This window comes from Ursus arctos, unplaced genomic scaffold, assembly GCF_023065955.2.
Source record: "Ursus arctos isolate Adak ecotype North America unplaced genomic scaffold, UrsArc2.0 scaffold_27, whole genome shotgun sequence".
Classification (NCBI taxonomy): domain Eukaryota; kingdom Metazoa; phylum Chordata; class Mammalia; order Carnivora; family Ursidae; genus Ursus; species Ursus arctos.
In genome coordinates, this window is record NW_026622952.1 from 28579941 (window position 1) to 28605085 (window position 25145).

The 25145-nt window shown below is 40.2% G+C and overlaps 1 protein-coding gene across 2 annotated transcripts in view; it reads right to left on the minus strand.

Annotated features, from left to right (window-relative positions):
* Positions 1-25145, minus strand: part of ASB5 (ankyrin repeat and SOCS box containing 5) — a 50809-nt gene that overhangs the window by 19328 nt on the left and 6336 nt on the right. Inside the window, exon 1 of one of the 2 annotated variants that reach the window (XM_044387581.3) lies at positions 1862-2145. The exons of the other annotated variant lie outside the window; for it this stretch is intronic. Within the exon in view, the coding sequence (XP_044243516.3) occupies positions 1862-1985 (124 nt within the window). The 5' untranslated portion in view covers positions 1986-2145. Of the gene's footprint in view, positions 1-1861; positions 2146-25145 lie in introns of those variants that run through there. 2 annotated transcript variants of the gene reach the window in all.

Genomic DNA, 25145 nt, shown 5'->3' on the forward strand with positions numbered 1-25145 from the left:
CCTCGGCTCCGTATGAGTGAGCGCGTCAGCCCTGTGGCCTTCCTGGGTTGCCAGGACCGACGCTGCAAACTTGGATTTTCTGAAATCAGAGTCTCACTCACCACCGCTCCACAGTGGAATCTTCCTGCTTCCTCGGCTATAGGTCCATGTTCATAAGAACTCTGTCTGAGAAGTCGTGTGGAGCCGGGGAGTGGGGTTCACAATGGGCTGTGGAGGAAGGCGTATTTGGATGGGACATCTGACTCTCAGTTTTGCTATTGCAACTCAGTAAGTTTCAATTGCTAAATCTGTTTTCTTATCTATAAAATGGGGGGCAACAATATCTACATTTTCTAGTTGTTACAATGGGCCTGTGTGAGAAGGGTTTGACCCAAAGTATGTCCTTAATAGAACCCTGACTGTTATTTCCATTGTACTGAGATTCTGTGCTATGGGCTGAATTGTGCCCCCTAAAATTCGTATGTTGAAATCCTAGTGCTTAATGTGACAATATTAAGAGGTGGGGCCTTGGAGAGGTGCTTAAGCCATGAGGGGAGCCCTCATGAATGGGATTGGTGCCCTTATAAAAGTGGTTCCAGAGAGATCCCAGCCCCTCTACCATGTGAGGATACTGTGAGAAGGTGCCAGCAATGAGCCAGGAAGAGGGTCCTCATTGAGAACGTGACCCTGCTGGCGCCTTGATCTTGGACTTCCGGCCTCCAGAACTGTGAGAAATAAATGTATTTATGAGCTGCCCAGTCTGTGGCATCTTGTTATAGCAATACACATGGACTAAGGTGGGATTATTTTGTCTGCCACCAAATTCCTATGTTGAACCCTTAACACCCAATGTGAGATACGGCTCTCAGGAGGTATTTAAGGTTACGCAAGGCCATGAGGATGGGGCCCCAATCTGATAGAGTTGGTGGACTTATAAAAAGAGAAAGAGAGAGAGATCTCTTTCTCCACAACCATGCACCAAGAAAAGGCCATGCGAGCCTACAGTGGGAAGGTGGCCATCCACAAGCCAGGAAGAGAGCTCTCACCCAAGTCTGACTATGTGGCAACTTTGATCTTGGACTTGAAGCCTCCAAAACTGTGACAAAATTAATTTCTATTGTTTAAGGCACGCAGTCTCTGGTATTTTGTTATGGCGGCCCAAGAAAACTAAGACAGAGATTAAATGCTTTGCCTCAAGTGAAAATCAATAACCGATAAAGCCAGGAAGCAAACTCGATCTTTTTGAATGTTCAGTGGAACTTTATCATATACTATTCTCTCTTCAACCCCAGAGCACATAATGTATTTAGTGGGCTGTTAATCCATACGGGCTCCATAATATAAATACTTAAACATAAACTAATTGAACAAACTAAGAGTTGCTTTCTAAAAATGAAAAGAACTGTGGAACTGTGGAACTGTTGTCTACATTTTCATATAATAATATGTATAATTGAAATAGTAGCAACAACAGCTGTACTTTCTTTTCCAGTTGTAGGAGTGGGACATTAAACAGGACAACAAATACATCGTAAACCACAAAAAAAAATATTTTCCAAATGTAACCATTACGTTTTGTTGTATATCCTTCCCAGCTGTTTTCTAAATGCACATTTTTTAAGCAAGAAGCGGCAAGGTAATCAGCCTAGAGACTAAGATTGTACCGTGGTGTTTCACATACGGCCACCAAAAGGAGTCCACGGATGCATTCTCCATACACTGAACAGCGAAGCGAGTGTACTCCTTTGCCACACCAGACATTTACATTTCAGAACCCACATTCTGGAAAGCACCCCCAGTTTAAAGTTAGTATTTGCAAAACAACAGGTCAATCGAGTGTATTTCAGGACACCGAGAGATTTGCAATGTCTGCTCTACTAACCTTGACTGGTCAGAATACCCCAGCTAGTTTTTCGTTTAGAAGCACATTCTTCTACACTCGCTATCCTTCTTTTCCTGAGGACCTGCTTTATGCAGTTCCTTTCAACAGCAACATCTGCGGGCATAGTGTGGCTGACGTTTCTGTCTGTGACAACCAGGTGTCATGGTGCAAATGCTCCAGCCAGAAGAAATACCAGCGACTGGATTTCTAGCTACGTTTTCCTCCCCTTCGGACTTTCACAAAGATTCCTGTGTGCTAACTGGAGAGGGGCCTGGACACTGAGCTCTATTCAGAAGCACTTGGAGCGGGGTTGGGAAGGAGCGGGTGGGGGATGGGCCAGAAGAGCAGTAGCATTTTCTATTTTTAAAGTGGACACTTGGCCGCGGCCGGAAGTATTTAACTATTTGCATGGTACAGAAAGGGAAAAAAATGTGTAAAATTGCGTTTCCTACTCGGAAACAAAATAGACATGAATTCTGTATTTAAAATAGGAAAGCCGATTTGGATTATGTACAAATCAATCCCTTGTAAACTTGCCCCTTGAAAATAGATACAGACAGAATGCGACAGCCAGCGAGCTCAGCGGTGATCAGTGACTAGCGAGCCTTTCTTCTTCATCCTCAGCAATAAACACTGTGTGTGCATTAGGGTCAGCTGGTAGGTAGCTCATGTTCGTTTGGTAAGAATCTAAGCTTAGAACTGGCTTCCATACAAAAATCACAGTCCTGTCATTTACATAGGCACAGCTCACCACTGTGATTTTTCTGGAGGTCATTTCTAGGCCTAAAAGGCATCAGTGGTCAATTTAAGTATGACAGAGAGTGTTCACCCTAAAAGGCAGAGCAAGCAGAGAGGAAAAACCACACATGTGCCTGGTATTTTCAGCTGGCACGTAAAGTTGAACGAGGTACACTGGCCATGACTGAGTCGAGAGAACTAACCGGACCACGGTAGGTCTCCAAGGATTAACTGAGCCGGGGGTCGTGTTACACGGTATTAACATACCCAGATCTGTCTTGATGAAAAATGGTCACGGATTCCAGTCTCTGTCTTTACCTTTTTATCACTGCTTTTAGGCTCTATGTCTCATTGGTATTTACAGAAAAAAAATTATTGGGGTATTGCCTTCATATAACAAGCCGGGTAAGAACAAAAACCTTTCGTGAGTAAAATCATTTCCCGTGCATTATCTTATTCAGAGTCGGGCCATATTCCATTGCCAGCGTTTACTTCAAAGTTATCACCGATGGACACCACTATCTTCTCCTTATCTTGAATTAAGCTTTAATCCTACAAACTATATGACCTGGGGACAAGCAGCTTAAGGATACGTAGGTGTCCTCTTCTGTAAAATGAAGAACTTTGGTAAACTTTCTGTCTTCTGGCTCTAACATTCTTTGATTCCAATTCTATGACTCACATACAAAGGGCAAGGTGGCACGTGAGCTGTACGCATGTTCCACGCCCACAAAGGAGGCCAGACCCTCCCAGGATAACTGGACCTCCGGGCCGGCTCAGTGGAGGCAGCTTGTATGGGGGGCTCATTCCTAGGCATTAGCAAAGGCTAAAGGGTGGTCAATGAGGGGTTACTCAGACCACTATATTTCCACGTCCAGTTGTCAGTAGCCACAGGCTCTTTGTTCCCAGGTGGTTCCCATACGGGGAGTGTGCTGATTTATACAAGCCACGCTGTAAAAGTAATGACTAATTTTTGTCTTCAAAAAATTTCCGATTTTAAGCTTTTGACTTTTCGGCTTCCTACTTTTCATTCATGGTTGTGAGATAAATATAGGATGCTCTATTGTAAGAATTGGGACAATTTGTGTTCTTAAAAAAGTTTGGACACCAGATATCGTAATTATTCCTATAACTCGCCCCTCCACTGGGCTGGGTACTCAGAGCTCGTACATTGGTGATGTCACAGATCTTCCACAGTGTCCTTCTGAAATAATGGCCACTCAAAAAAAAAAATGAGTTAAAACGTAATCTGAATATGGAATTCCAAAGAATACTTCAGTACTTCAAGAGGGTTTTTTTATGTAGTCCATGAGGGTAATAAACTTTCGGTGTAGTGGGGAGAAAAAAAGCCACTGAATTTCATCATTAAGTCTACATACTTAGTTAAGTGAGATATGTGCTGGCCAACAGAAGACATATAAAAATTCACATAATCAAATGGGCACAGGAAATAATAATTACTTCTTTCAAAAAATTTAAGTGCATCCAAAGAAAAGTAATTTTTAAAAAACCAGGATATTGAAGGAAAATGTTATTAGAGTTAATTTACTGGAAAAAATAAGGAATGAAATGTTAAATCTACGGAGTAGCTCAACTGTATGATTTCATTAAAAAAATGCATGGTGAAGTGAATGTGTTTGGGACGGAATCATTTAAATGCTAGATATCTGTGATTGTATAAATATGAACACACTATGAAATCTCTGGATATATAGAAGAATCTAGCATCTTTCCTTGTGTCAGTGCAAAAGCGGATTGGATAAGCGGCAGAATATCACTGGGCCCTGTGAGGAGGCAGAAGTCTTAAAGCAAACCAGTATTAGTAAAACACTCCAGGAAATAATTAAAATGATATTACATAGGGGATAATGGACTCTGAAATATTACGTCTCAGAAAAAACATCTGAAATAGACGGTAGATTAGAGATGACATACTGTGACTACCCACAAAGGCTAAAATAAGATTTTACACCTTTTAGGCAGGATATGGGAAATGAAACGGGGCCATTCTATTCCCATTTTAACCAACACTAATGTGTCTGAAAACTCGGGGACCTAAGTGTGGGCTGGTTGCCAATCCTCAGTGAGAAAGTGCTGTGAAGGCTGGAGAAATTTCAAAGAAGGACACTGGAAACCATCAAAGAGCTAAAGGCACTTCTACTGGAGAGCAGTCTTAATACTTGAGGAATTTCAAAATGGAAAGTTGACATCGAAGAGGGATGATGATAGAAAGAAATCTATGTAATCATGCAACGCACTGTTAAGGGGTGAGTACACATTTTCAAGAAATTCTGAAAAACTAGACAGCTGGATCCACTTCTGACAGTTTTAAAATGACATGTAGGACACAAACGTACACTCTTTTTTTTTTTTTTTTGGTTTACACAACCAATCACAAACTTCAGGAGCTCATTGCTTCCAAAAGGCAGCGTTGACCTACCACCTGAATCTTCAGAAACAGATCGAGATGAAGAGATTGCAGCTCGGATCCGGGTTGGCAGTGTCCCCCACGTATGACAATGAACTATTCTAAACACGTACACTATCTATCCACCACCCAGGGCAACAGCTACCAAGTCACAGCTCGCCTTGTTTCACCTTCAGCTCACCCACAGCCCTCCCTACCCAACTCCTGGGATTATTTTGAAGCAAACCTCATTACAGCATCTGATCCCTATGTATTTCTGTATCTACCTCTAAAAAGATGAGGACTCTTTGCAAGCATAACTATCGCATCATAATCACACAAGACCAGTAATTCCATATATCATCAAACACACGTTGATAATTTTCATTTTCTGAAGAGCAACCCAGTTCATAAACTGTCTTCTAGAATAACACCTACAGTGATCATGTTTAGATTCTTTATCTTAGGGCAAAAGTCTGTGGTCCCTCCATTTTCTAAATCTTTTTTTAATGTAAGATTCCCATTCTTAAAAAAAAAAAGTGTCTTTTCTCTAAAGTACGAATGACTAAGTGCAAGATATAAACGTCACCTTAAATCAGAGCAAGATATGCTAGATTCCCTTGTACCTGCTAGTGCCAAATTTCCGCCCTTGCACAGTCGCATCTGGAATGGGCCATTGTTCAGTTCTGGGAGGCGGCCTTGCTGTGGGTGTCTCTACCAGGCCATGCACACATGGAGCTTGTAACCATCATCCCTGGGCCCCACTCTTCTTGCTCCATTTTATTTTTTATTCTATTTTATGTAGACATGGGTACCTAAATCTGTTGGCCTAGGGGATGGGAAATGAGGGCAGATGAGGGAGGTCTGAGGGCAGGTCTGACCTTGGGGAAAAGCAGAGTGATTGTTATCTAACAGGGAACCTTTGTCCAAGGGTCACTCACTTCTCCTCTAAAGGTTGCTGGGAAACCTACAGTGACATCTTGTGGTCCATGACAGCTCCTCTCTTAGTTGAAACTGAGTGGTTAGGAGAGGCCACAGGGGTCTGAAAAATCACAATGAGAGAATATATGGTCAGGATCCTCACAAAACCACAGGTATCACAGCAATGCCTAGCCACAGTGAAGGACAATTTATGAGCCGGTGTGGGCAAGGCTTTGAGAATAAATGTTAGGTAAGGAGGCAGTTCCAATGTTACCAACTTGTTTTGGGATGATTTTTTAAAAAGTAGAAGCCTAATATAAAATCCAGTTAAATGTAGTTTGAAGTAACAAAATTATATGCTTGCATAAAGTGTATTTTTTATGGTAGATCTTGAAACAGAATGATAAGGGGTTCTGTCGAAGAAAATGTATCTGTCCCCAATGTCCAGGACACTTCACAATGCAGAGTAAGTCTCTGTTAGCTGTCACAGAAAGGTGATTTCTACCATACTCATATTGAGAGTTAAAGTCTTCTCAAAATATTTGAAATACCTTTGTCAACATTATAATATAAAAGATGTCTCTGAATTTGGGATATTTCTTTACTACACCGAAGGATGTAAATGATTTTTTTTCAGAAAGACATAAATAACCCCCATATGTAGAAAGAAAATAATAAAAAAAATTTAAATTCAAAATCCCTAAGTTCTTAAACCATGAGAGACTAGCATAAACGCTACGACTAAAGTATGTTAATTTCTAGTTGTGTAATGAACAAGTAAGGTGATGAAATGTCATTTATTCATGCATTCATTCACCCATTCACTATTTCTCAACTGTCTATTGGGTGCTATGTCCTGGGTACACAGAGATGAAAAGACAGTTGCTGTCCACTTGAACCTTACACTCTAGACCGGCATTTCAGAATTGGGGTGAACCTTCATTGCTGTCTAAGAAACGTCTGTACGTCTGGGAATCAAGAGCTTCTAGAGTCATGACAAACTTGGAAATTCCCATAGCTAGGTTGCAGTGATGCTCCTTAACTGCTAGAAGTGTCCACAAAATACCTGATTTATGTATAATTTTCATTGAAGTTTCATGAACTGTAAGTAGCAATTCTCAATAAAGAAGACACGATGGTATCTAGACAGTGTATTTCCATTACTAAGATTTTTATGAAGCCCAAAACAGCTTTGTGAAAAAGTGGGCAAAAACTTTTTTTTTTTTTTTTTTTTTTTTTTTTTTTTTTGCTGTTGCTGCTATTCTTAACCTGGTATCTTGTAAAGCATTTGGCTAGCGTGCAAATTGTGAAATGAATGGAGAGATATCACAATGCCATTATGAAAGGAAAAAATAAACAAGGAAAATCTAACCAAAGATATCAATTCTGGTTTTGAAAACAGAACTCAACATTTCGCCAGGCTTCTGCTAAACATATTTTTAGAAGAAAGTATATACTGCATTTAAAAAAATACCAATGTTATGTTTTAGCCACACTACATAGAACGAAAAGATTTAAAACTCTCAGTGATGTAACTACATGGCATCAGCGATGTCCCTACACTTGATTTAACAAATCTCAGGACATGTGCTTTCTTTTTTTTAAATTTTTATTTATTTATTTTTTTAGAGAGAGTGAGCAAGTGCATGGACGGGGCGGGGGAGGAGCAGCAGAGGGAGAGAGAGAATTTTAAGCAGACTCTACACTGAGCTTGGAGCCCGACCCGGGGCTCGATCTAATGACCCTGTGATCATGACCTGAGCCAAAACCAAGAGTAAGACGCTTAACCAGCTGAGCTACCCAGGTGCCCCTGGTGATCCACGTTCCAACAGAGCTATTCATTCCAACACTTAGGAGCCTTCACACTGCCCCCAAACTACCAAAGCTGGGTCCATATCCCAGGCCAGGCAAATACTAAATTTGTTACCTTGAGAAAGTTACTTCATTTCTTTGTGCCTCAACTTCCTTATCTGGAAAATGGGATAACAATCCTACCTCACAAGATTTCTGTACAAATTAAATGAATTAATAGATAAATCAGAACTATGCCTGGTATACAGTCAGCCCTCAATTAATGTTAGCTTTTATGACATTATTCTTGCTGGTGTATAATGTAGATATAAATACATCATTCATGCTTTCTTCTTCAAATCTCGTCTTTTTATTTAGTAGTAAAGTTAAAAAGCAAATTAAAAACACACAACACTTAAGAACTTTCAGTTACTGGTAAGCCCCACAAATATTCCTCGTTCATTAGTTGCTCAGTGACTGTGGCCTATTTAAATAGTTCTGGGTCTACTAGATATAACTTTGCTACTTTGTAAGCAAAATGAAACAAAACAAACAACCAAACAAAAATAGCTCACAAAAATTAGGCAATGAAAAACACAGACTAGAACAGCTATGGACCCAAAAATATGTCATAGGTGAGTCCACTGGTTGCAAAGAAAGAAATGCTGGTTGATATACAACAGACCAGCCATTTTCATGTAAAAACAACAACAACAACAAATAGAAAAAACTTAAAATATTAGAAATGAGAAAATTTTAAAAAGGAAAGGGGAGAAGCCCAAATTTTGAAGTAATGGGAAGCAGCAATATTCTGGAAGCACAGCAGTCTCTCAGATATCCTTATCAACAGTCCCTAGGTTCTGGAAGGCTTTTGCTAGTGGTGATGAAGCCAGATGATTTGGACAATCCCCAAGCATAGGTTTGTTGAGTTGAATTTTACTTCAGTGTTTTCCTAGGTAAATGTCAGCTTAACCGGCAAAGAACTGATAACAATTCCTAAATGTGCAATAATGCACTTTAATGTACTAGTCTGAAAATCCCTTCATAAAGTTAATGGCCGTTACCCCAGGGCTCTCAAATGTTGACATGCAAGTGTGCACAAGCCAATCCATTACTTCACCACGCCAGTTTTCTTCCCAAATTTCCTTTGATTGTAACCATATTCATTCATTTCCAATTCTTTTTTTTTTTTTAAGATTTTATTTATTTATTTAACACAGATAGAGGCAGCCAGCGAGAGAGGGAACACAAGCAGGGGGAGTGGGAGAGGAAGAAGCAGGCTCATAGCGGAGGAGCCTGATGCGGGGCTCGATCCCATAACGCTGGGATCACGCCCTGAGCCAAAGGCAGACGCTTAACCGCTGTGCCACCCAGGCGCCCCCATTCATTTCCAATTCTTGATCAAAGGTCTAGACCAAGCTGCTGTATATTCCTGTACTGTAATACATACTAACAGTTCTCCCTACATTCATTCTGGCCATCGTCCAATCTATTCTCTATCGATTGAGTGACACGTCTGGGATTTGCCTCAAAATAATCCCAAGGTAACCCTTGCAGGTTTGATTGTGTGCTTCTGCAAAAGCCAGCTTGTATCTCATAACAGAGTGTTATCTTTCCGTTCAGTTGATGGGCCAGGATGTTATTTAAAGTAGGAAACCTTATCATAAGAGATTTCTCAGAAACCTGATTCTTCACGCTCGATTTGGTTTGCTATTATTTTATTTAAGATTTCTGCAGCTGTGTTCATGAGTGAGGTTGGCTTCCTGTAATTTGCCTGTCTTGTCATGACTTTTTCGAGTTTGGGTAATGTATCAGTGAAACTTTGAGCACTGTGAGTGTTATACAATGAGGAATTTATCATACCAAATAGACCCCCTACAATTGCAGGTTAAGGAATCTCTCTCTGCGAGGCTGCTGTCTTTATAGGCGTGCTGGGCGTAGGCTGTCTGGCTGACAGTTGGCAACACAGCTGAGTGCGACGTCAGGGAGAGCAAAGACTTCTGGAAGCTCTGAGGAAAACGGAAACAGTCACCTCCAACCTCAGCGATGTGGGTGACCCGAGGAGAAGCTGGCGCCCTTGACCACAGACTGCACACACACCTGGCCTGGGATCCGAGACATCAAAGCAGGCAATCTGGAGGGAGCGGAACGTGCTGTGGATTTGGCGCGCCAGGTGACCAGGGACGTGTGCAAGCCACCAGCAGTGACTACCCCAACCTTGAGAGCGTAAAACCCCGTAGCTCCTTTATCTGCCACCCGAATGTTATACAATGTTCTCCTCTGGCCGGCCAGTCCCAACCCAGAACAACACTGGGAAGGGAATTCTGGGACGCGGTTCTGCTATTAACTGAGTTGACGCGGTACAAAGCCTCTACAGGGAACGGCTACCAAGTCCATGAAATGAGTTGGGGACGAGACCCTTGCTTTCTCTGCTGTCACGGTTCACCTGTTAGAAATATTTCTACCTTACAATGCTTGGTAGAGGCCCCAGTAAAATCATCGGCTCTTGGATTTTTTTTTTTTTTGGAGGAAGTTTTTAAACTTGTGATATATCTCTATTAGTGATTTTAGGATGAGTTAAGTTCTTCATTTCTTCAAAAACAGCTTTGACAAGTTGTGTTTTTTAGGAAATTCCCTATTTCATCCAAATATTCCCAATCATTGACATTACGTTGTTAAATAAAACCACTTATTGTAAAAATATCAATGACATCTGCTTTACGACCTCTTTTGAATTCCAGCTATTGTTTACTTGCACCTTGTTTTGACACAGGTGTACTAATCTCATTAGTCAGTCTCTCAACAGATCACCCTTTAGTTTGTTTATAATTTGTTTCTAATAAGTCACTTTATTGATTTCTGCTCGTGGCTCTAATATTTTCTTACTTCTCTGTGTGAAAGTTGACTGGGTTGTTCTTTTTATAACTTTGATCTCTAAACCCCTGAGTTCCTTAAAGACTTTCTCAATTTCCAAACACAGGAGTTTTCATCGAATTACATTTTGTTCATGATTTCTACATTGATTTTACTGAGGGTCGTGGATATGTTCCATATCGGAGGCGGTGAGTGATGTTCTGTGGGCCCAATCTGGCCTACCATCGGTTTTGGTAAATAAAGTTTTATTGGAATAGAGCCAAACCTGTTCATTTACAGATCATCTGCTTTTACACTACAACTGCAGTGCTGAGACCATACGGCATACGAAGACTAGAATATTTGTTCTCTGACCCTTTACAGAAAAAGTGTGCCACCCTATGGCCTATATAATACTAATCATTTGAACTTTACTGAGACATGTTTTATGACCCTGTGTACACTCAAGTTTTGAACTCAGCTGAACTCAAATGTTCAAAATGTACGTGAGGCAATGAGCACAGAGAGTTCCATATCCAGATTAGATCTACATTTTCGGTTTCTTCTGGGTGTTTGCACAGTCATCAATGTTTGTCTGCTTAATCTATCAATAAGTAAGAGAATTCTGTTAAAATTTTCTTTCTCTTTTTGGTTAAGTCAGTATTTCAAGTTTACATTTTAAAGCAATTTTATTGGGTGAATACACAGAATCGTTATAGCTTCTAAGTAAATTCATCTTTTATCATCATATAGTAGCATCTAGTCGTGTTTTTTTTGCCTTCAAGTCTTAGCTCGTATTAATATGGTGACACATTTTCAGGGAGTATTTCTATTGTGCCTATCTTTCTTGATCCTTTGATTTTGACTTTTCTGAATCCTTATGTTTTATTTATTTTTTATTTTTATTTTTATTTTTTTTTAAAGATTTTATTTATTTATTCGACAGAGATAGAGACAGCCAGCGAGAGAGGGAACACAAGCAGGGGGAGTGGGAGAGGAAGAAGCAGGCTCATAGCGGAGGAGCCTGATGTGGGGCTGGATCCCAGAACGCTGGGATCACGCCCTGAGCCGAAGGCAGACGCTTAACCGCTGTGCCACCCAGGCGCCCCTGAATCCTTATGTTTTAGATGGATCATTTAAAAAAAAAACATTGCTGGGTATTGCCCAAAAAATCTGAAAATTGTTATCTTTAACCTAGAGAACTCAAATTTTATTTAAAGTTATTTAAATTACTGATATATTTAGCTACTGGTATGATATTTAGATTGATTTTTCCCATATTAGTTTTGTACTTTGTATTTTCCCCACCGTTTCTATGTTCTCTTTCTTTAGGTCTTTTGGTTTGATTAATTTGATAATTCCATTTTCCCCTATTCCTCTCTGAAAGTACTGTATCTTTTTAACTCTGTGCCTAATATTTTATTCAGACTCAAATGCTAAAGAGAGCTAGGGCGCCTGGGTGGCTCAGTTGGTTAAGTGTCTGCCTTGGCTTAGGTCATGATCCCAGGGTCCTGGAGTCGAGTCCCGCATTGGTCTCCCTGCTCAGTGGGGAGTCTGCTTCTCCCGCTACCCCTCCCCCTCCTCAAGTGCTCGCGCACTTTCTCTCTCTCACAAAAATAAATAAACAAAAAATTTTCAAACACTAAAGAGAGCTAGAATAAAATTATACCCAAAATCTTGCCTGCAGAAGTGACATCTTTCACGTATAAGTTTGGAGTGGCACGTGTCCCATATGCCGAAGCACAAATTCATTGTTACCTGGGGCCTCACAGGTAAACCACATTGACATCGCAGCTACTTACATCTATAGCACAAAATACAAAAATTGCTACTTATTTCCTGCCAATTATGACTCTAAATTACTATATAGATTTGAATCTCTTGAGACAAAAGACCTCACATCCGATGCAGAGAAAAAAATCATTCTCTACAAATGGCCAGTTCTGCCACATCTCCATCTTACCTTGCTACCACGTGAAAATAGCCAAACTGAACAGTCACTTCAGTTAAAATGACCGATGCCTCACTTCAGCCACCACTCTCTTTATAATTTGTGCTCTGAATCTGGCTTTTCAAGAGTTTCCAGATTACCTTAATCTTTCCTCAGTTCAAAAAAAAAAAATCCTTCCTCAGTTCATTACCAGGAAGTGAAGTGCATAATACAGAAACTTTGCAAACATAACAAAACACAGAAAAATCCCAAAGTTGACCTTGGCATAAAATTAATAATGGTTATTTAAACCTTTTACAGACACTTTGAAGACAATTGGTGGGCTAGGATATAACAGGAGAAAGGAAGAATGATATTGTTAAGTCAGATTTTTCTGAGACAAGATTTTTAAAAGCTGAAAAAGAAACCTGTAAAAAAGAAGAACTTTCCAGACCATCTACCATGAATGTGCATTCCAGAGAGATCAGAGAGTTTAAATCAGTATCATAGCACCAGACACAACCACAGAATGCAGGTGCAGGCACCCCATGCCATAGCGTATCACTGATGACGTGAGTGGAAAGAGTGCACTGTCTTCCAGATAATCAGGCTAAAATATCAACTACACCATTGATAGTATTAGGAATGCTAAAAAGAGAAAAATGCATTTGCAGAAGTTAAGTGTTCCTTCAGTTAATAGAATTTCCAGATGTCCACCCAGTTGAAAGTGTTGGAGTTATTAAAAATAACACAAAACTCAGCTAACATAACAGGAATAATAAGGAACTTCCTCAAAAATGACAAAAGTTATCTACAAAACCAGAGAAACAAAAACCTTCAGAAAACATACTTTAATGGCAAAATTTTGAAAGCTTTCCCTCCGAATTGAAAAATAAAAAATGGACATTCATTATCACCACTCCATTGAACATTGTACTGAAGGTTTTAATCCACAGAGTAACTGAGGAAGAAGAAATAAATAATGGTATAACAATTGGAAAGGAAGAAACAAAACTGTCATTATTCACAGATAATATGATTTTCTACCTAAAAAAAACCCATAGTACCTACAGATTCTTATTAGAATTAATGAGAGTTTGGCAAGTTTGCTGGGTATAAAATTAATATATGAAAATTGTCTTCCTCTATGCCTACAACATAGAGATAGAAAATGAAACAATTTAACCAGATACTTTTTACAATAGCATAAAACAATTTAATACCTAGGAATGAATTCAACAAAAATATGTAAGACCTCCGCAGGGGATAATACTAAAACCTTACTGAGAAACATTAAAGAAAACCTATATAAATGGGGAAATACATCATTTTTATTCATTGGAAGGCAAGTACTGCAAAGATGAGAATCATCCCTTTAATAAATGATTGATAGGTTAAATGAATTACAACAAAAAACCCAACAGGCGTTTTGTGAACGATAGAAGTTGCCTCTAAACTTTGGAATTTCAAATTACCAAGCCCAGCCGAAGCCACTGAGAAAATAGAACAAAGTGGGAGGGCTTGCTCTACCAAGTATCAAGATATTCGAATGCTGTTGAAACCAGCGTAGTGTGGTTTAGGTCTGGAGAGATGTACCCAGTAAGAAAGCCCATAAACAGACCTTTGTATGAACAGACACTAAACTTATGCAGAGGGGGTGCCGCAGTTACTATGGTTTATAGAGAGTATGTCTGAATTTCCATTAAATGAGGTGAATATAATTGGCTACCCACTTAGAAAAAAATGGGCTTACACCATTCAAAAACTCAATTGCAGGTGGATAATTTGAAAGGAAAGCGTTAAGAAGAGAATACAAAAAAACACTTTGATTATCTTGAAGTACAGCAAGAATTTTAAAAATAAATGACACAAAAAGTATTAACCAAAATAGAATTCATAAATCTGACTATTTTTTATAAAGATTTATTTATTTATTTGGGGAGAGAGAGAGCAAGCACATGCATGGGGGGGAAGGGACAGAGGAAGAAGGAGAGAGAGTCCCAATTAGACTCCACCCTGAGCGTGGAGCCATATGCGAGGCTCAATGCCACAACCCCAGCCGGAAGTAAGAGTCCAGCGCTTAACCAACTGCACCCACAGGCACCCCTAAATTTGACTATTTTTAAATAAAGAGCATCTGTTCACCGAAAGAAAAACCATGAAAAGTGAAAAGCCAAGCTACAAACATATTTGTAAGTAGTGTTTTTAAGATTTTTTTCATTTTCCACGTCATTGTTAGACCATATAAATAACTTCTAAAATCAATGAAAAACAGGGCAGAAGACCCAGTAGAATAGATTGCAAAGTATTTGGAAGGCATATCACAAAATATGGAAGTACAGATGGCCAATAAACATGCAAACGGCATTAATAGGGAAATGAAAGTTAAACCATAAGATAGCCCTACATGCCCACCAGATTGGGAAAAATTAAGAATACTGACAATACCACATATTAGCAATAATGGGAAGCACCACGAATTCCTGTACACTGTGGATCTCACTATAGATAAAACCATGTTGGAAAATAGTGTAACAGCAACTAAAAAACCAAAGATACGCATGCGGTGTTACCTGGCATTTCCACTCCTGCAGCTAGACAAACTTATTTGTACTAGATATTTCTATCGATGTGATTCATAATTACCCCAAATTTGGAATTTACAGCACCGAAAAAGAATGAACTCCAGGTACACGTAGATAAATCTTTCTATCATGTTGGTCAGGGAAAAAAGTAAATCATGCAAGAATATTGAGAGAATGAGTCAAATGATATAAAATGTAAAAGCAGGCTAAACCAGACCTTTACCTGCTTGAGGTATAGTCGGGGCAGTGAGACCTATAAAGGCAAGAAAGTGATTACTGTAAAAGTAGTCACCCTCTCTCTGGAGAAGGGAGAGGATGTTGTGGATGGAAAGGGAAGCACAGGGGAGAGGAAGAGAAAGTATTCGACAGAGCACTACTCTAGCATGTTTGCGGAGGAAAGTTGACAACCATGTGCCTCCAGTGACCTTGGGTGACCCCTGAAGTGAATACGTGAAAATGCATCTGCAGGACCACAGGGGCTGTCCTAAAATCATTGTCATTATCAGTTATGTGGTGACTCGCGCCAGTTCTGAGCAGTGCAGTTGAGTTACATTTTCCATGTTCCGGCCTAGGGCAGGTGAGGTCACAGGTGTGATAAATTCACAAAAAGGAACTCAGGTTCTCTGTGCTAAAAGCTCCTCTGGTCAAAAATGATCCACCAATAGTCAAAATAACATGAAAGAATCATGGTGCTTCAGAGCTGAGCGTGGACTTAGATGCCGTCTACTTCAGTGATTTACGAATGGTTTCAAAGCCCTGGGAGTTCAACAGAGCTGCCCTGGCGCGTGCTGGCAAAGCATGGGGCTCTGCCTTCAAACAGCGCAGCTGCCACTCTATCTGCCTCGCAAATTGAGCTTCCAGATCATTAAAAAAAAAAAAGTCAACAGCATAAAAAAAAAATTCAAAACCCACTGATCTTGTCTAACTTTTTCATTTTGCAGATAAAGAAACGGAAGTCGAGAGAGGGTAGGCAGTGTCCCCAGAGTCACCCAGAGTGTCACTGCAAAGCAAGACTGGAGCCAAGATTGTCTGCTCCCTACCTGTTCTCTTTCCAACGTACCGTATTGCTACTTAACACCACAGGCAGACAAATCTAAACCAGTGAACATAAAATAAGGAAGGCAAGGGGCACCCAGGTGGTTCAGTCAGTTGGGCATCCAACTCTTAATTTCGGCTCGGGTCGTGGTCTTGGGGTCATGAGGTCAAGCCCCACATGGGGCTCCACGCTCAGTGCAGAGTCTGCTTGAGACTCTCTCTCCCTCTTCCCCTCCCACCTCTCACGCGTGCTCTCTAAATAAATAAAATCTTTAAAAAAAAATAAAGAAGGCAAAAAACAGATCTAACAACCTCTAGCACCTACATCATAACTTTTTTGTAAGGATGAAATGAGTTTATGATCATACATATTTAGAACAGTCCCTGGCACGTAGCTAAGAACCAGGTTGGTGTTTGCTATCATATTCTCATAAAATGACACTTTTGTCCTCCTTCCTTCTCTTTATCCACTTGGTTACAATGTTCTGTCTCCACCAGCTGCCAGCTTGAAATTTAAACAAGGTCCACAAATCCATACAAGGAATGAAATCAGCAACCTGTGTTCTCTGGTCTGAGCACAACAGCTGCCAGGAAGAAAATTTGATACGCACCCCGGACAAGGACTTAATATAAGAACAATTTTACACATGGCTCTCTCCTCCCCATAGTTCTAGCCACAAATAGTTTTATCACCACGAACCATGTGCTTGTGGAAGGCTGAGGTGCTGGCAACAGATACGGCGTATTCTGTTGATACTGAACAGAGAGGTGTACTGACATTTGTCTCTGCTGCGTTGAATGTACTTGTAAAAAAAGGGTCTTAAAGCACAAAGCAGAGAAAGTCAGGCGTCCCAGGTGTGCTGGCCTCAACCGCAGCTTGGCATGCCACAGTGGCATCACATACACTTTGGCGGGCGTCTCCAGGGTCCTGAAGTCAATCTGTCCTTGCATAACTGTCCCCAAATAGGTCCTACCCTATGCTGTGGGGGCTCCTGCTCTCTCTTGCCTTTGTGTTACCTTAACTACAGAGGATTCCAGACATGGACACAAACCAGTCCTCCCACTGTAATCCTTTCACTGCCCATGTATGAAGAAGCCAGTTGTGTGCACAGGAAAAGCAAGACTTTTTCCTAAAGATTTTATTTATTTATTTGAGAGAGAGAGAACCATACAAAGGAAGAGTGCGAGGGAGAAGCAGACTCCCCCCTGAGCAGAGAGCCCGATGCAGGGCTCCATCCCAAGATGTGAGATCATGACCTGAGCCAAAGGCAGACGTCTAACTGATGGAACTACCCAGGCACCCTGGCAAAAGCAAGATTAAAAAAAAAAAAAATTATTTTTATCATTCCTACCACTTTGCTATCTAAAACAGATACTAAAGAATTGGGGGCACAGGCTTGAAGAGTGAAGAGCTGAAGTCCAGAGGTATTGTTCACAACAGGTATTGATTCTAAGTTTTCTATTGGCCAAACCCCTTCTTTTAACATCTTCTAGCACTTGACCATTTCCTGACTTGCTTTAGAGGAAAAAAGAGAGCAATCTCCTCTCAGTTATAGTTCTCATATATGGCGTTTGTGGTGTTTTCTGTGTGCTATATACACGTTGAAGGGCCGTAATGATCATTCAGCTTAAAGTGAACAAAGAATGAACATTTAGTAATATTTGAAGGTTGGCCCAGAAAGTCTAACATTTTAAGAATAAAAATGCGTTCACTTAAAGTGAGAAATCCAAGGGTTAACAAGTAGCATCCTTCACAAAAGGCAAGCAATCTTTGAGTTTATATGAGCTCAGTAAGATACCTGAATACATTAATAGCCATTAACTGATTCCAGTCAAAAAGACACAGGTAATGGGTTTGTTTTATTTGAGGTGGAGGGCTCATACCAATCCATGAGGTTAAAAGGAATCAGGGAAAACGGACAAAAAGTCTGATTAAGAAGGAGGAGTGGAGGGCATTATTATAGATTTAACTTCTGGACAGTGTTGATTTTATGTCTTCATTGTCTTTGAGAATTAACTCCCTGAGTCTCTCCATGAGCGTTTACTCAGTGTGTGAACATTTACACCACTGGGCAAGGCATGAGGAGAACAGGCAAAGCACTGCGTTGAAAGTGGTAATAAAATCCATGGACTTCAGTTTGAATCTCCTTCCTTTTCCCTTCCCTTTTCCCTTGTTCCTTCATTCCTTCCTTCTTTGATTATTTGGTAAGTACCTGCCATGTGCTAGGCACTTTGCTAAGTTCTGAGGAGGATGCAAATCCCTGTGTTCATGAAGCTCAGAGTCTCGTAAGGATCCGACCTTGTGGTAGAGTCAATGTTGAATGTGTTTAGGATATCACGTGCAGGGGGGCTGGGACATCAGCCCAAAAAGTGCTAAGTGATTCTGTGTCTGGCTGGAATTATTATGAAGACCCTGATAGATGGACCGCAACTCAAAAAAGAGCTGGCTCTGGAAAAAGAATACTGCTCTCTTCATAATATAAACTAAAAAACAAAGTCCCACAAATGGGCAGGATGAGTGATGTCAGAAACAATGTCAAAATACCTGTTTTGACTTTCCTCTAAGATCAATAACCTTGAGCAAGTTCCTCTGCATTTTAAACTGCTCCTTTTTTGTAAAAGAAGCATTAAAGGGTCCCTGGGTGGCTCAGTCGGCTAAGCGTCTGCCTTCGGCTCAGGTCATGAACCCAGGGTCCTGGGATCATGTCCCACATCGGGCTCCCTGCTCAGTGAGGAGTCTGTTTCTCCCTCTCCATCTGCCTCTCCCTCAGCTCATGCTCTCTCTCGCTCTCAAATTAAAAAAAAAAAAAAAAAAGAAGCATTAATACCATGACTTTGTAGAGGACACTTATGAGGATGAAAAGGGATAGAATGTATGGAAAACTGTGAACTACAAAAAAATATAACATATTGCCATCAGAAAGTGTGAGGTACGTCATGTAGCATCAAAGCTGGGGTTAGAAAAGGTCAAGAGACATGCTAAGCACCCTTATTAAGTCCAATTACAGGGAATTTGGAAAACAAGGGATTCACTTTTTTCTTTTCTCATCTTCTCCTACAATATTAACCACATAATATTTATTAGGAAAACACCTCAATTTAAGAAACTGTAGTATATGAAAATTTTATATTTACAAAATAAATAGATTATTTCCAAAGGAACTCTTTTAAGTGACAAATACATGGGAAGACAAAAATCCAGTAATTTACTAAAAGCTGTTTTGTACACAAATTTTAAGCACAGCTGTGCATGTACTCTGGTATATGTGTATTTGATGGGTATTTTACCAAGTTTTAAACATAGCTTTAAAAGCGCCGAGGACGAAGCCATGGGGAACAACAGCGCTTCTGCTAGAACATTACAATTCTGATATTACAAGGTGGAACAGATTCCTCTCATCTCATAAAACAAATGGCCAGTATTGGACCAACTTCATTGCTCCTCAAAGGCCTACTGCAGACGAGGCTAGACTGAGCTATGTCAGGAAAATGTGGGGGTCGCTGTGTTACTCCCCAGTTAGTGAAGTCGCCATTTTGAGAAAGTGCTTTGTCCATTATCGTATTCCTGCCTCAGACCTTGCAACTAAGGGCCTGAATATTCCTGTGGTTTGGATCATCACTTTGTTCCCAGGTTGTAACATACACAGTTTAATGGTCTCCTATTGAAGAGGGAAGACGAGATCATTATCTGTGATGTATTCTTTTCTGAATAGAGGCATAGCCACCTTCAGATAACCTTTGCGGTGGCCTCATAAAGAAGCAGGTGTTTCGGGAAGCTCCTGGAGCGATATTTTGCAAACCTGTGCACAGAGCCCCAGAACATTTAAAATATTGATAGGCTTTGAGGTTATTCAATGATCCTATGAAATAATCCTGCATCTTTATTTCCAGATAAGATCTGCTTTTTTTTTTTTTTTTAGGGTTATTTTTCTCCTGTCTTCTAAGAAAAAAAACCTTTTTGTAAGATAGGTCCAGTGAAAAATTATGTTTTGCTTGCTTCCTGGAGAGACCAGCTGGCAGAGAGAAGCAGAGAAAATAAAGGAAAAAAGCCAAATCCCTGTCTGAACTGACTCAGCTCTTCACGGCTCCTGTTGTCATTTCTGGCTTTTGTCTTCCCTTTTCAGCTGCCAGGGATTAAGAGGAAAGAAAATAAAAGGGCAAGAGGTCTTGGCAGAGGAAGCTAATATCCGGTGCTTTGGTATTTTGGCGGTTAAGTAGCTTCAGCTCCTTCTAAGACACCGCAGAGCAGTAAACAGAGATAGGCTGCTACAGTCTATGCTAACGTGCCATTATGCTTTCACGGTAATGCCTTTCCAGAAAAGACCAAGCGTTCCTACAGTATAGCCTGACCAGGTATTTGACCCAGGAAAACATTCCCATCCAAAGGATTTCTGCCGAGAAGAGTTCCTTTGACAGAGTAAGATGGTAGAAGAAATGTCTGCAAGTAATTTAAAAACAGCCAGCTCTGAACTCGCCTTCCCACCATAGCCTTCCATCTAGGTCCTTGCCACACACCAGCCACCCTCAGCCTTGCTTTGCTCCAATCCTAAGTGATGGCTCAGAAAGACTTAACCTTTCAGAACTTCAGGTAATTATTCTTAAAAAAAGACATAAAAAAAGCCAAGCACTTAAGGTCTGAAACCATCTGCCCGAAGCCCTCATGTGATGCTGGGCAGAACACTTAGTTGCTTAGTAAAAATGTCCTAGCATTAGCACGTGCTTACAACAGGTGCTTAGCCAACACAATGTATTATATATAATTCCACCACCCTTTTTCATCTATGCTTCTCTGAGCTACTGAATTGTAGGCAGTCTTGCATTGTTTTTGAAGAATTGTAAATTGTATAATATAAAGAGCTCACTTCTATGGAGTAACTATATTCCAAGACACTGTGACAAATAGCTGAAGTAATTAAAAGTCTATCTCATAGAAAATTTACAATAACCCTCTGAAATAAATATCAGTATCTCCATTTTAATAATGAAGAAACTGAGAGCTTCGGACTTCACAATTTTCCTAAGATCTCACAGCTGGAAGGCACTAGAAACATGACAGAATAATTTGTGTATGGCTAAGTCACTGTTACCTGCAAAGTGATCTTAAACTCGATTTCCCCCTAGTTTACGGTATTTTATTCATTCCATAAGTAGTTGCGGAGTTCCTCCCATATCCGAGACATTGTTTTTCTTATATGCCATTGGTAGTTACTGCAAAGTCCCAGTGACTTTTTGCTTAGTAAATTGTAATTACCCTGCAGTCTTGTTACAATTCAGTATCCACGAATTTGGCAAGAATTGTGTTTGCCTCTTGAGCCTTAGGTTAATTACAAACGTATATTTTTTTTTCTGTTCTAGTTAAATCCTTTGTCTTTCAAACATCTTTTTTTAAAAAAAAATAATGAAAATAGTTTTTAAAATGTGGTAGAACCAGGTTTGTGGTAATTTGTGTGTGCTACTTAAAACTAACCCTTCGACGATTATAAAAATATCATTGAATCTCACTTTCATAAATAAAATTCTTTTTAGAAATAGTACTACCTCCAGTGGGCCCTAAAGATTGAGCTTATTTAAACAGATTCGCCTTCCACATTCTTGGAAGGTCATGCCAATGAGGGGTACAAGTATTGTTTCAGGACTCAATACTCGCTACATAGGAGATAGTCCCTCCAACGCAAATCACTCTTGTTTTGGTGCTTTGTTTGAATAATGGTAAGTAGCCATGAAACTTGGCTGCCAAAGGAGATTTTACTAGATGAACAATTTCGTCATAACCACAGGGAATGGAGAGAACAATGTTCACATTTTCGTTTAGTCTCCTTTCTTTTACTTCTTGGAGAGTCACTATGAAGAAATATTCATTCCTGCCCAGACTCAATAGATCTGTGATTCTATGTGTTTGAGCTCTGAAGAAACTAGCACTTTTTCTTTTTCCTATTTCCCATTCTGGATCGTGGCTCGAGAGAGAGAAAGAAGACACAAAGCTTCCAAATTCAGAAATTCACTTGGTGCATCGATTCGCGCTGAACAGTACCTACCACTTGCTCTTGATGGGTGATAGGAATCATCGTTTCTCTAGTGAATTAGGTCGTTTGGAAAACAGAAGGAGCTCATAAATCCCTCGGTGGTTGATCAAAGATGTGTTCGGTTGTTACGGAGGGCTTCCGTCCCCCGGAGTCACAACTTCTGTGCTCATTATTGACTTCCGCTGTGTTGTGTTGGGACCTCCTTAGGAGAAAGCTTCCTCCAGCGCTCTGGCAACAGGCTACCCCGCTCCATCAGTTCCCGAGAACTTTGCAGCATTATGAGGGTGAAGGGCAGATTTCAACGGACGGGCCTTAACGTTCATTGTATCACTGTCCGTTTCCATTTAAATCAAGCCTCACACTTGATGACTGAGATGAGCCATTGTTTCTATTTAAGAACATGAATGGCATTTCGGTATTACGTTTCAGTTTGTCCTCTGTCCATAGCTTAAGGCTCTAAGCCCTCTGGAAAGACTGTGTGTATTTCTGAATGTTTCTATTTTGCTCAGTAGGTAATGGTGGCATGGAAATTTTAGCTGCCCTCATGGAGACAGAATGGCCTCGCGCCATTTCGCGTTGTCGTGCACATTCCTGACGGGCCCAACATGTTTACTGTTGTTCTAATCCCTAGGAAAGAATGTTGAAAGGCTATTCCGTTGTGACTCATTTTATAAGGTTGTTGGGTTCTGTAAAGATGCATGTAACTTGCATCATATTTTCAACAAACTGAGAGCATTTGTGTTTAAACATCATTTATCCTGTGTCTGTTGGCCATTTGTACGTCTTCATTGGAGAAGTCTCTGTTCATATCTTCTGCCCCTTTTTTGATTTGTTTATTTGTTTCTTGTGTATTGAGTTTGAGAAGTTCTTTGTAGATCTTGGATACTAGTCTTTTATCTGTAGTGTCATTTGTAAATATCTTCTCCCATTCTGTGGGCTGCCTCTTAGCTTTTTTGACTGTTTCCTTGGCTGTGTTATACGCAAGTAATGAATCATCGAACTTTACATCAAAAACTAGGGGTGTACTGTATGGTGACTAACATAATGTAATAAAAAATATTAAAAAAAATAAAAGAAATAAACATCATTTTATCCTTTTCTTTAAAGAAAAATTCCTCTGGAAGTCCAACTTCTGAAACCTCACAACGGCAGAGCCATCTGTTTAGAAAGGGGATGGGGCCCATAGAAATCTTGTCCCTGCATGCCGCCCTAGCCTCTCAATCCCGTGGGCTTTTCTAGAAAACTCCTAAATCTACTTAGAGGGCAGATTTTTAAAAACCTGTCCCATGGTAACCAATGGAGAATTATAAGATTAAGAAAAGAAATTATAAGGAAAAAAATCGTTCTTATATATGTTCTCCCCCCAATTAATTTCACAGAGTGGACTTGTTTAATCACAGGCCACCTGGAAGTGCTAACAATTTAACAATTTATGCTACTCTCCTTCCCTGATCTGATACCCTTTGGGCATTTGCCTTCTAAAAAGCCAATGGTCTCCTTTGTAGCACTGCTGAGAGAAGGCTGGAAAGAATGAATGATTTGTTCTTCGTGCAGCTGTTAGAGAAGAAATGCCAAAAGGTCTACAGAGTCCGTGAGCAAACTCTCCTTTCTTTCTTTTTTTAAAAGGATTTGAGGGTGGTTTCAAAGCAAGAGGCGTTCCAAATACTCCACCTGCTTTCCATGACACGGTTCATCTGTCACTGGGGACAAACTTTCCTCTCTTCTCCCTAGGCTGGAAACTGAGCTGACTGTGTGAAAATTACCAGAATCCACAGGACTGCCATCGAGGCAGTCTGAGGATGGGCACTGCTGAGTCCCCGTTGAGAGGTGCTCTCTGAGGTCTTCTCTGAGATGGAGCTCGTGAAACGTAATGACATATTATCTCATCCCACCAAAGATTCTATAAAATACCTCTGGTGGTGATTATTTCCGTCATTAGGTAATGGCTCTTTTTTGTGGTGCCTGAATCTAGTAAAGGCAGCAGAAAGCTCTTAATAGAACTGTTTACTTTTGGGGGGCACCTGGGTGGCACAGCGGTTAAGCGTCTGCCTTTGGCTCAGGGCGTGATCCCGGCGTTATGGGATCGAGCCCCACATCAGGCTCCTCCGCTATGAGCCTGCTTCTTCCTCTCCCACTCCCCCTGCTTGTGTTCCCTCTCTTGCTGGCTGTCTCTATCTCTGTCGAATAAATAAATAAAATCTTTAAAAAAAAAAAAAAGAACTGTTTACTTTTGGATGTGTGATTGAGAAGATGTGTATTTATTATTAACCACCCAACTATGCATCCTTATCTAATATTTACACATCAATCTTTGCCCCCATGAACCAGGCTTGTTTAGTTCCACACTCTAAACTTCCTCTTTGCATTTATATTTACCTTTTTTCATCCCTCCTTGTACATAACGAGGTAACGTTCTGCCTCTGAAATTTTATCTTAAGCCCCACCTTCTTGGTGAAGCACCTGATACTCTCAACGGACTTCCTTAGAAAACAGTCATTACAGAACTTAATGTTTTATTTACCACCTTATGAATTTCTGCTTGCTTGCTGTTCGGCTGTTTTATATGTGCAGAGTTTGGCTCCACTTAACCAAGTTTCCTTTGGCTCAAAAGGTGAGTCATGTGGTACCTGTGATAAATATACAAATCTCTCCATGTGTATACCCACATGTATACAGACATATGTATTCATCTATCTACATGTAGCACATAACACTGAGCCTGGAACAGAGTAGGGGTCCAAGTACTGAGCGGAATTAAATTCAAAACTGTATCGGTTATGTCAACTAATGAGAAAAAATCTTATTTTTAATAATTTATCATCTTCTAAAAGAGATAGCAAATTGGAAAGCAGAAGGTCCAGACCTAGTTTTCGCTCTTTAACTGCCCTTATTATATAAAAACTATAGAACTGATTATAACAATGCCTTCTATTAATAGATAAAAAATTTGTTTTTTAAAATTTTTTTCCACAATGCCTGCTGTTTTTCAAAAACCTTAGTG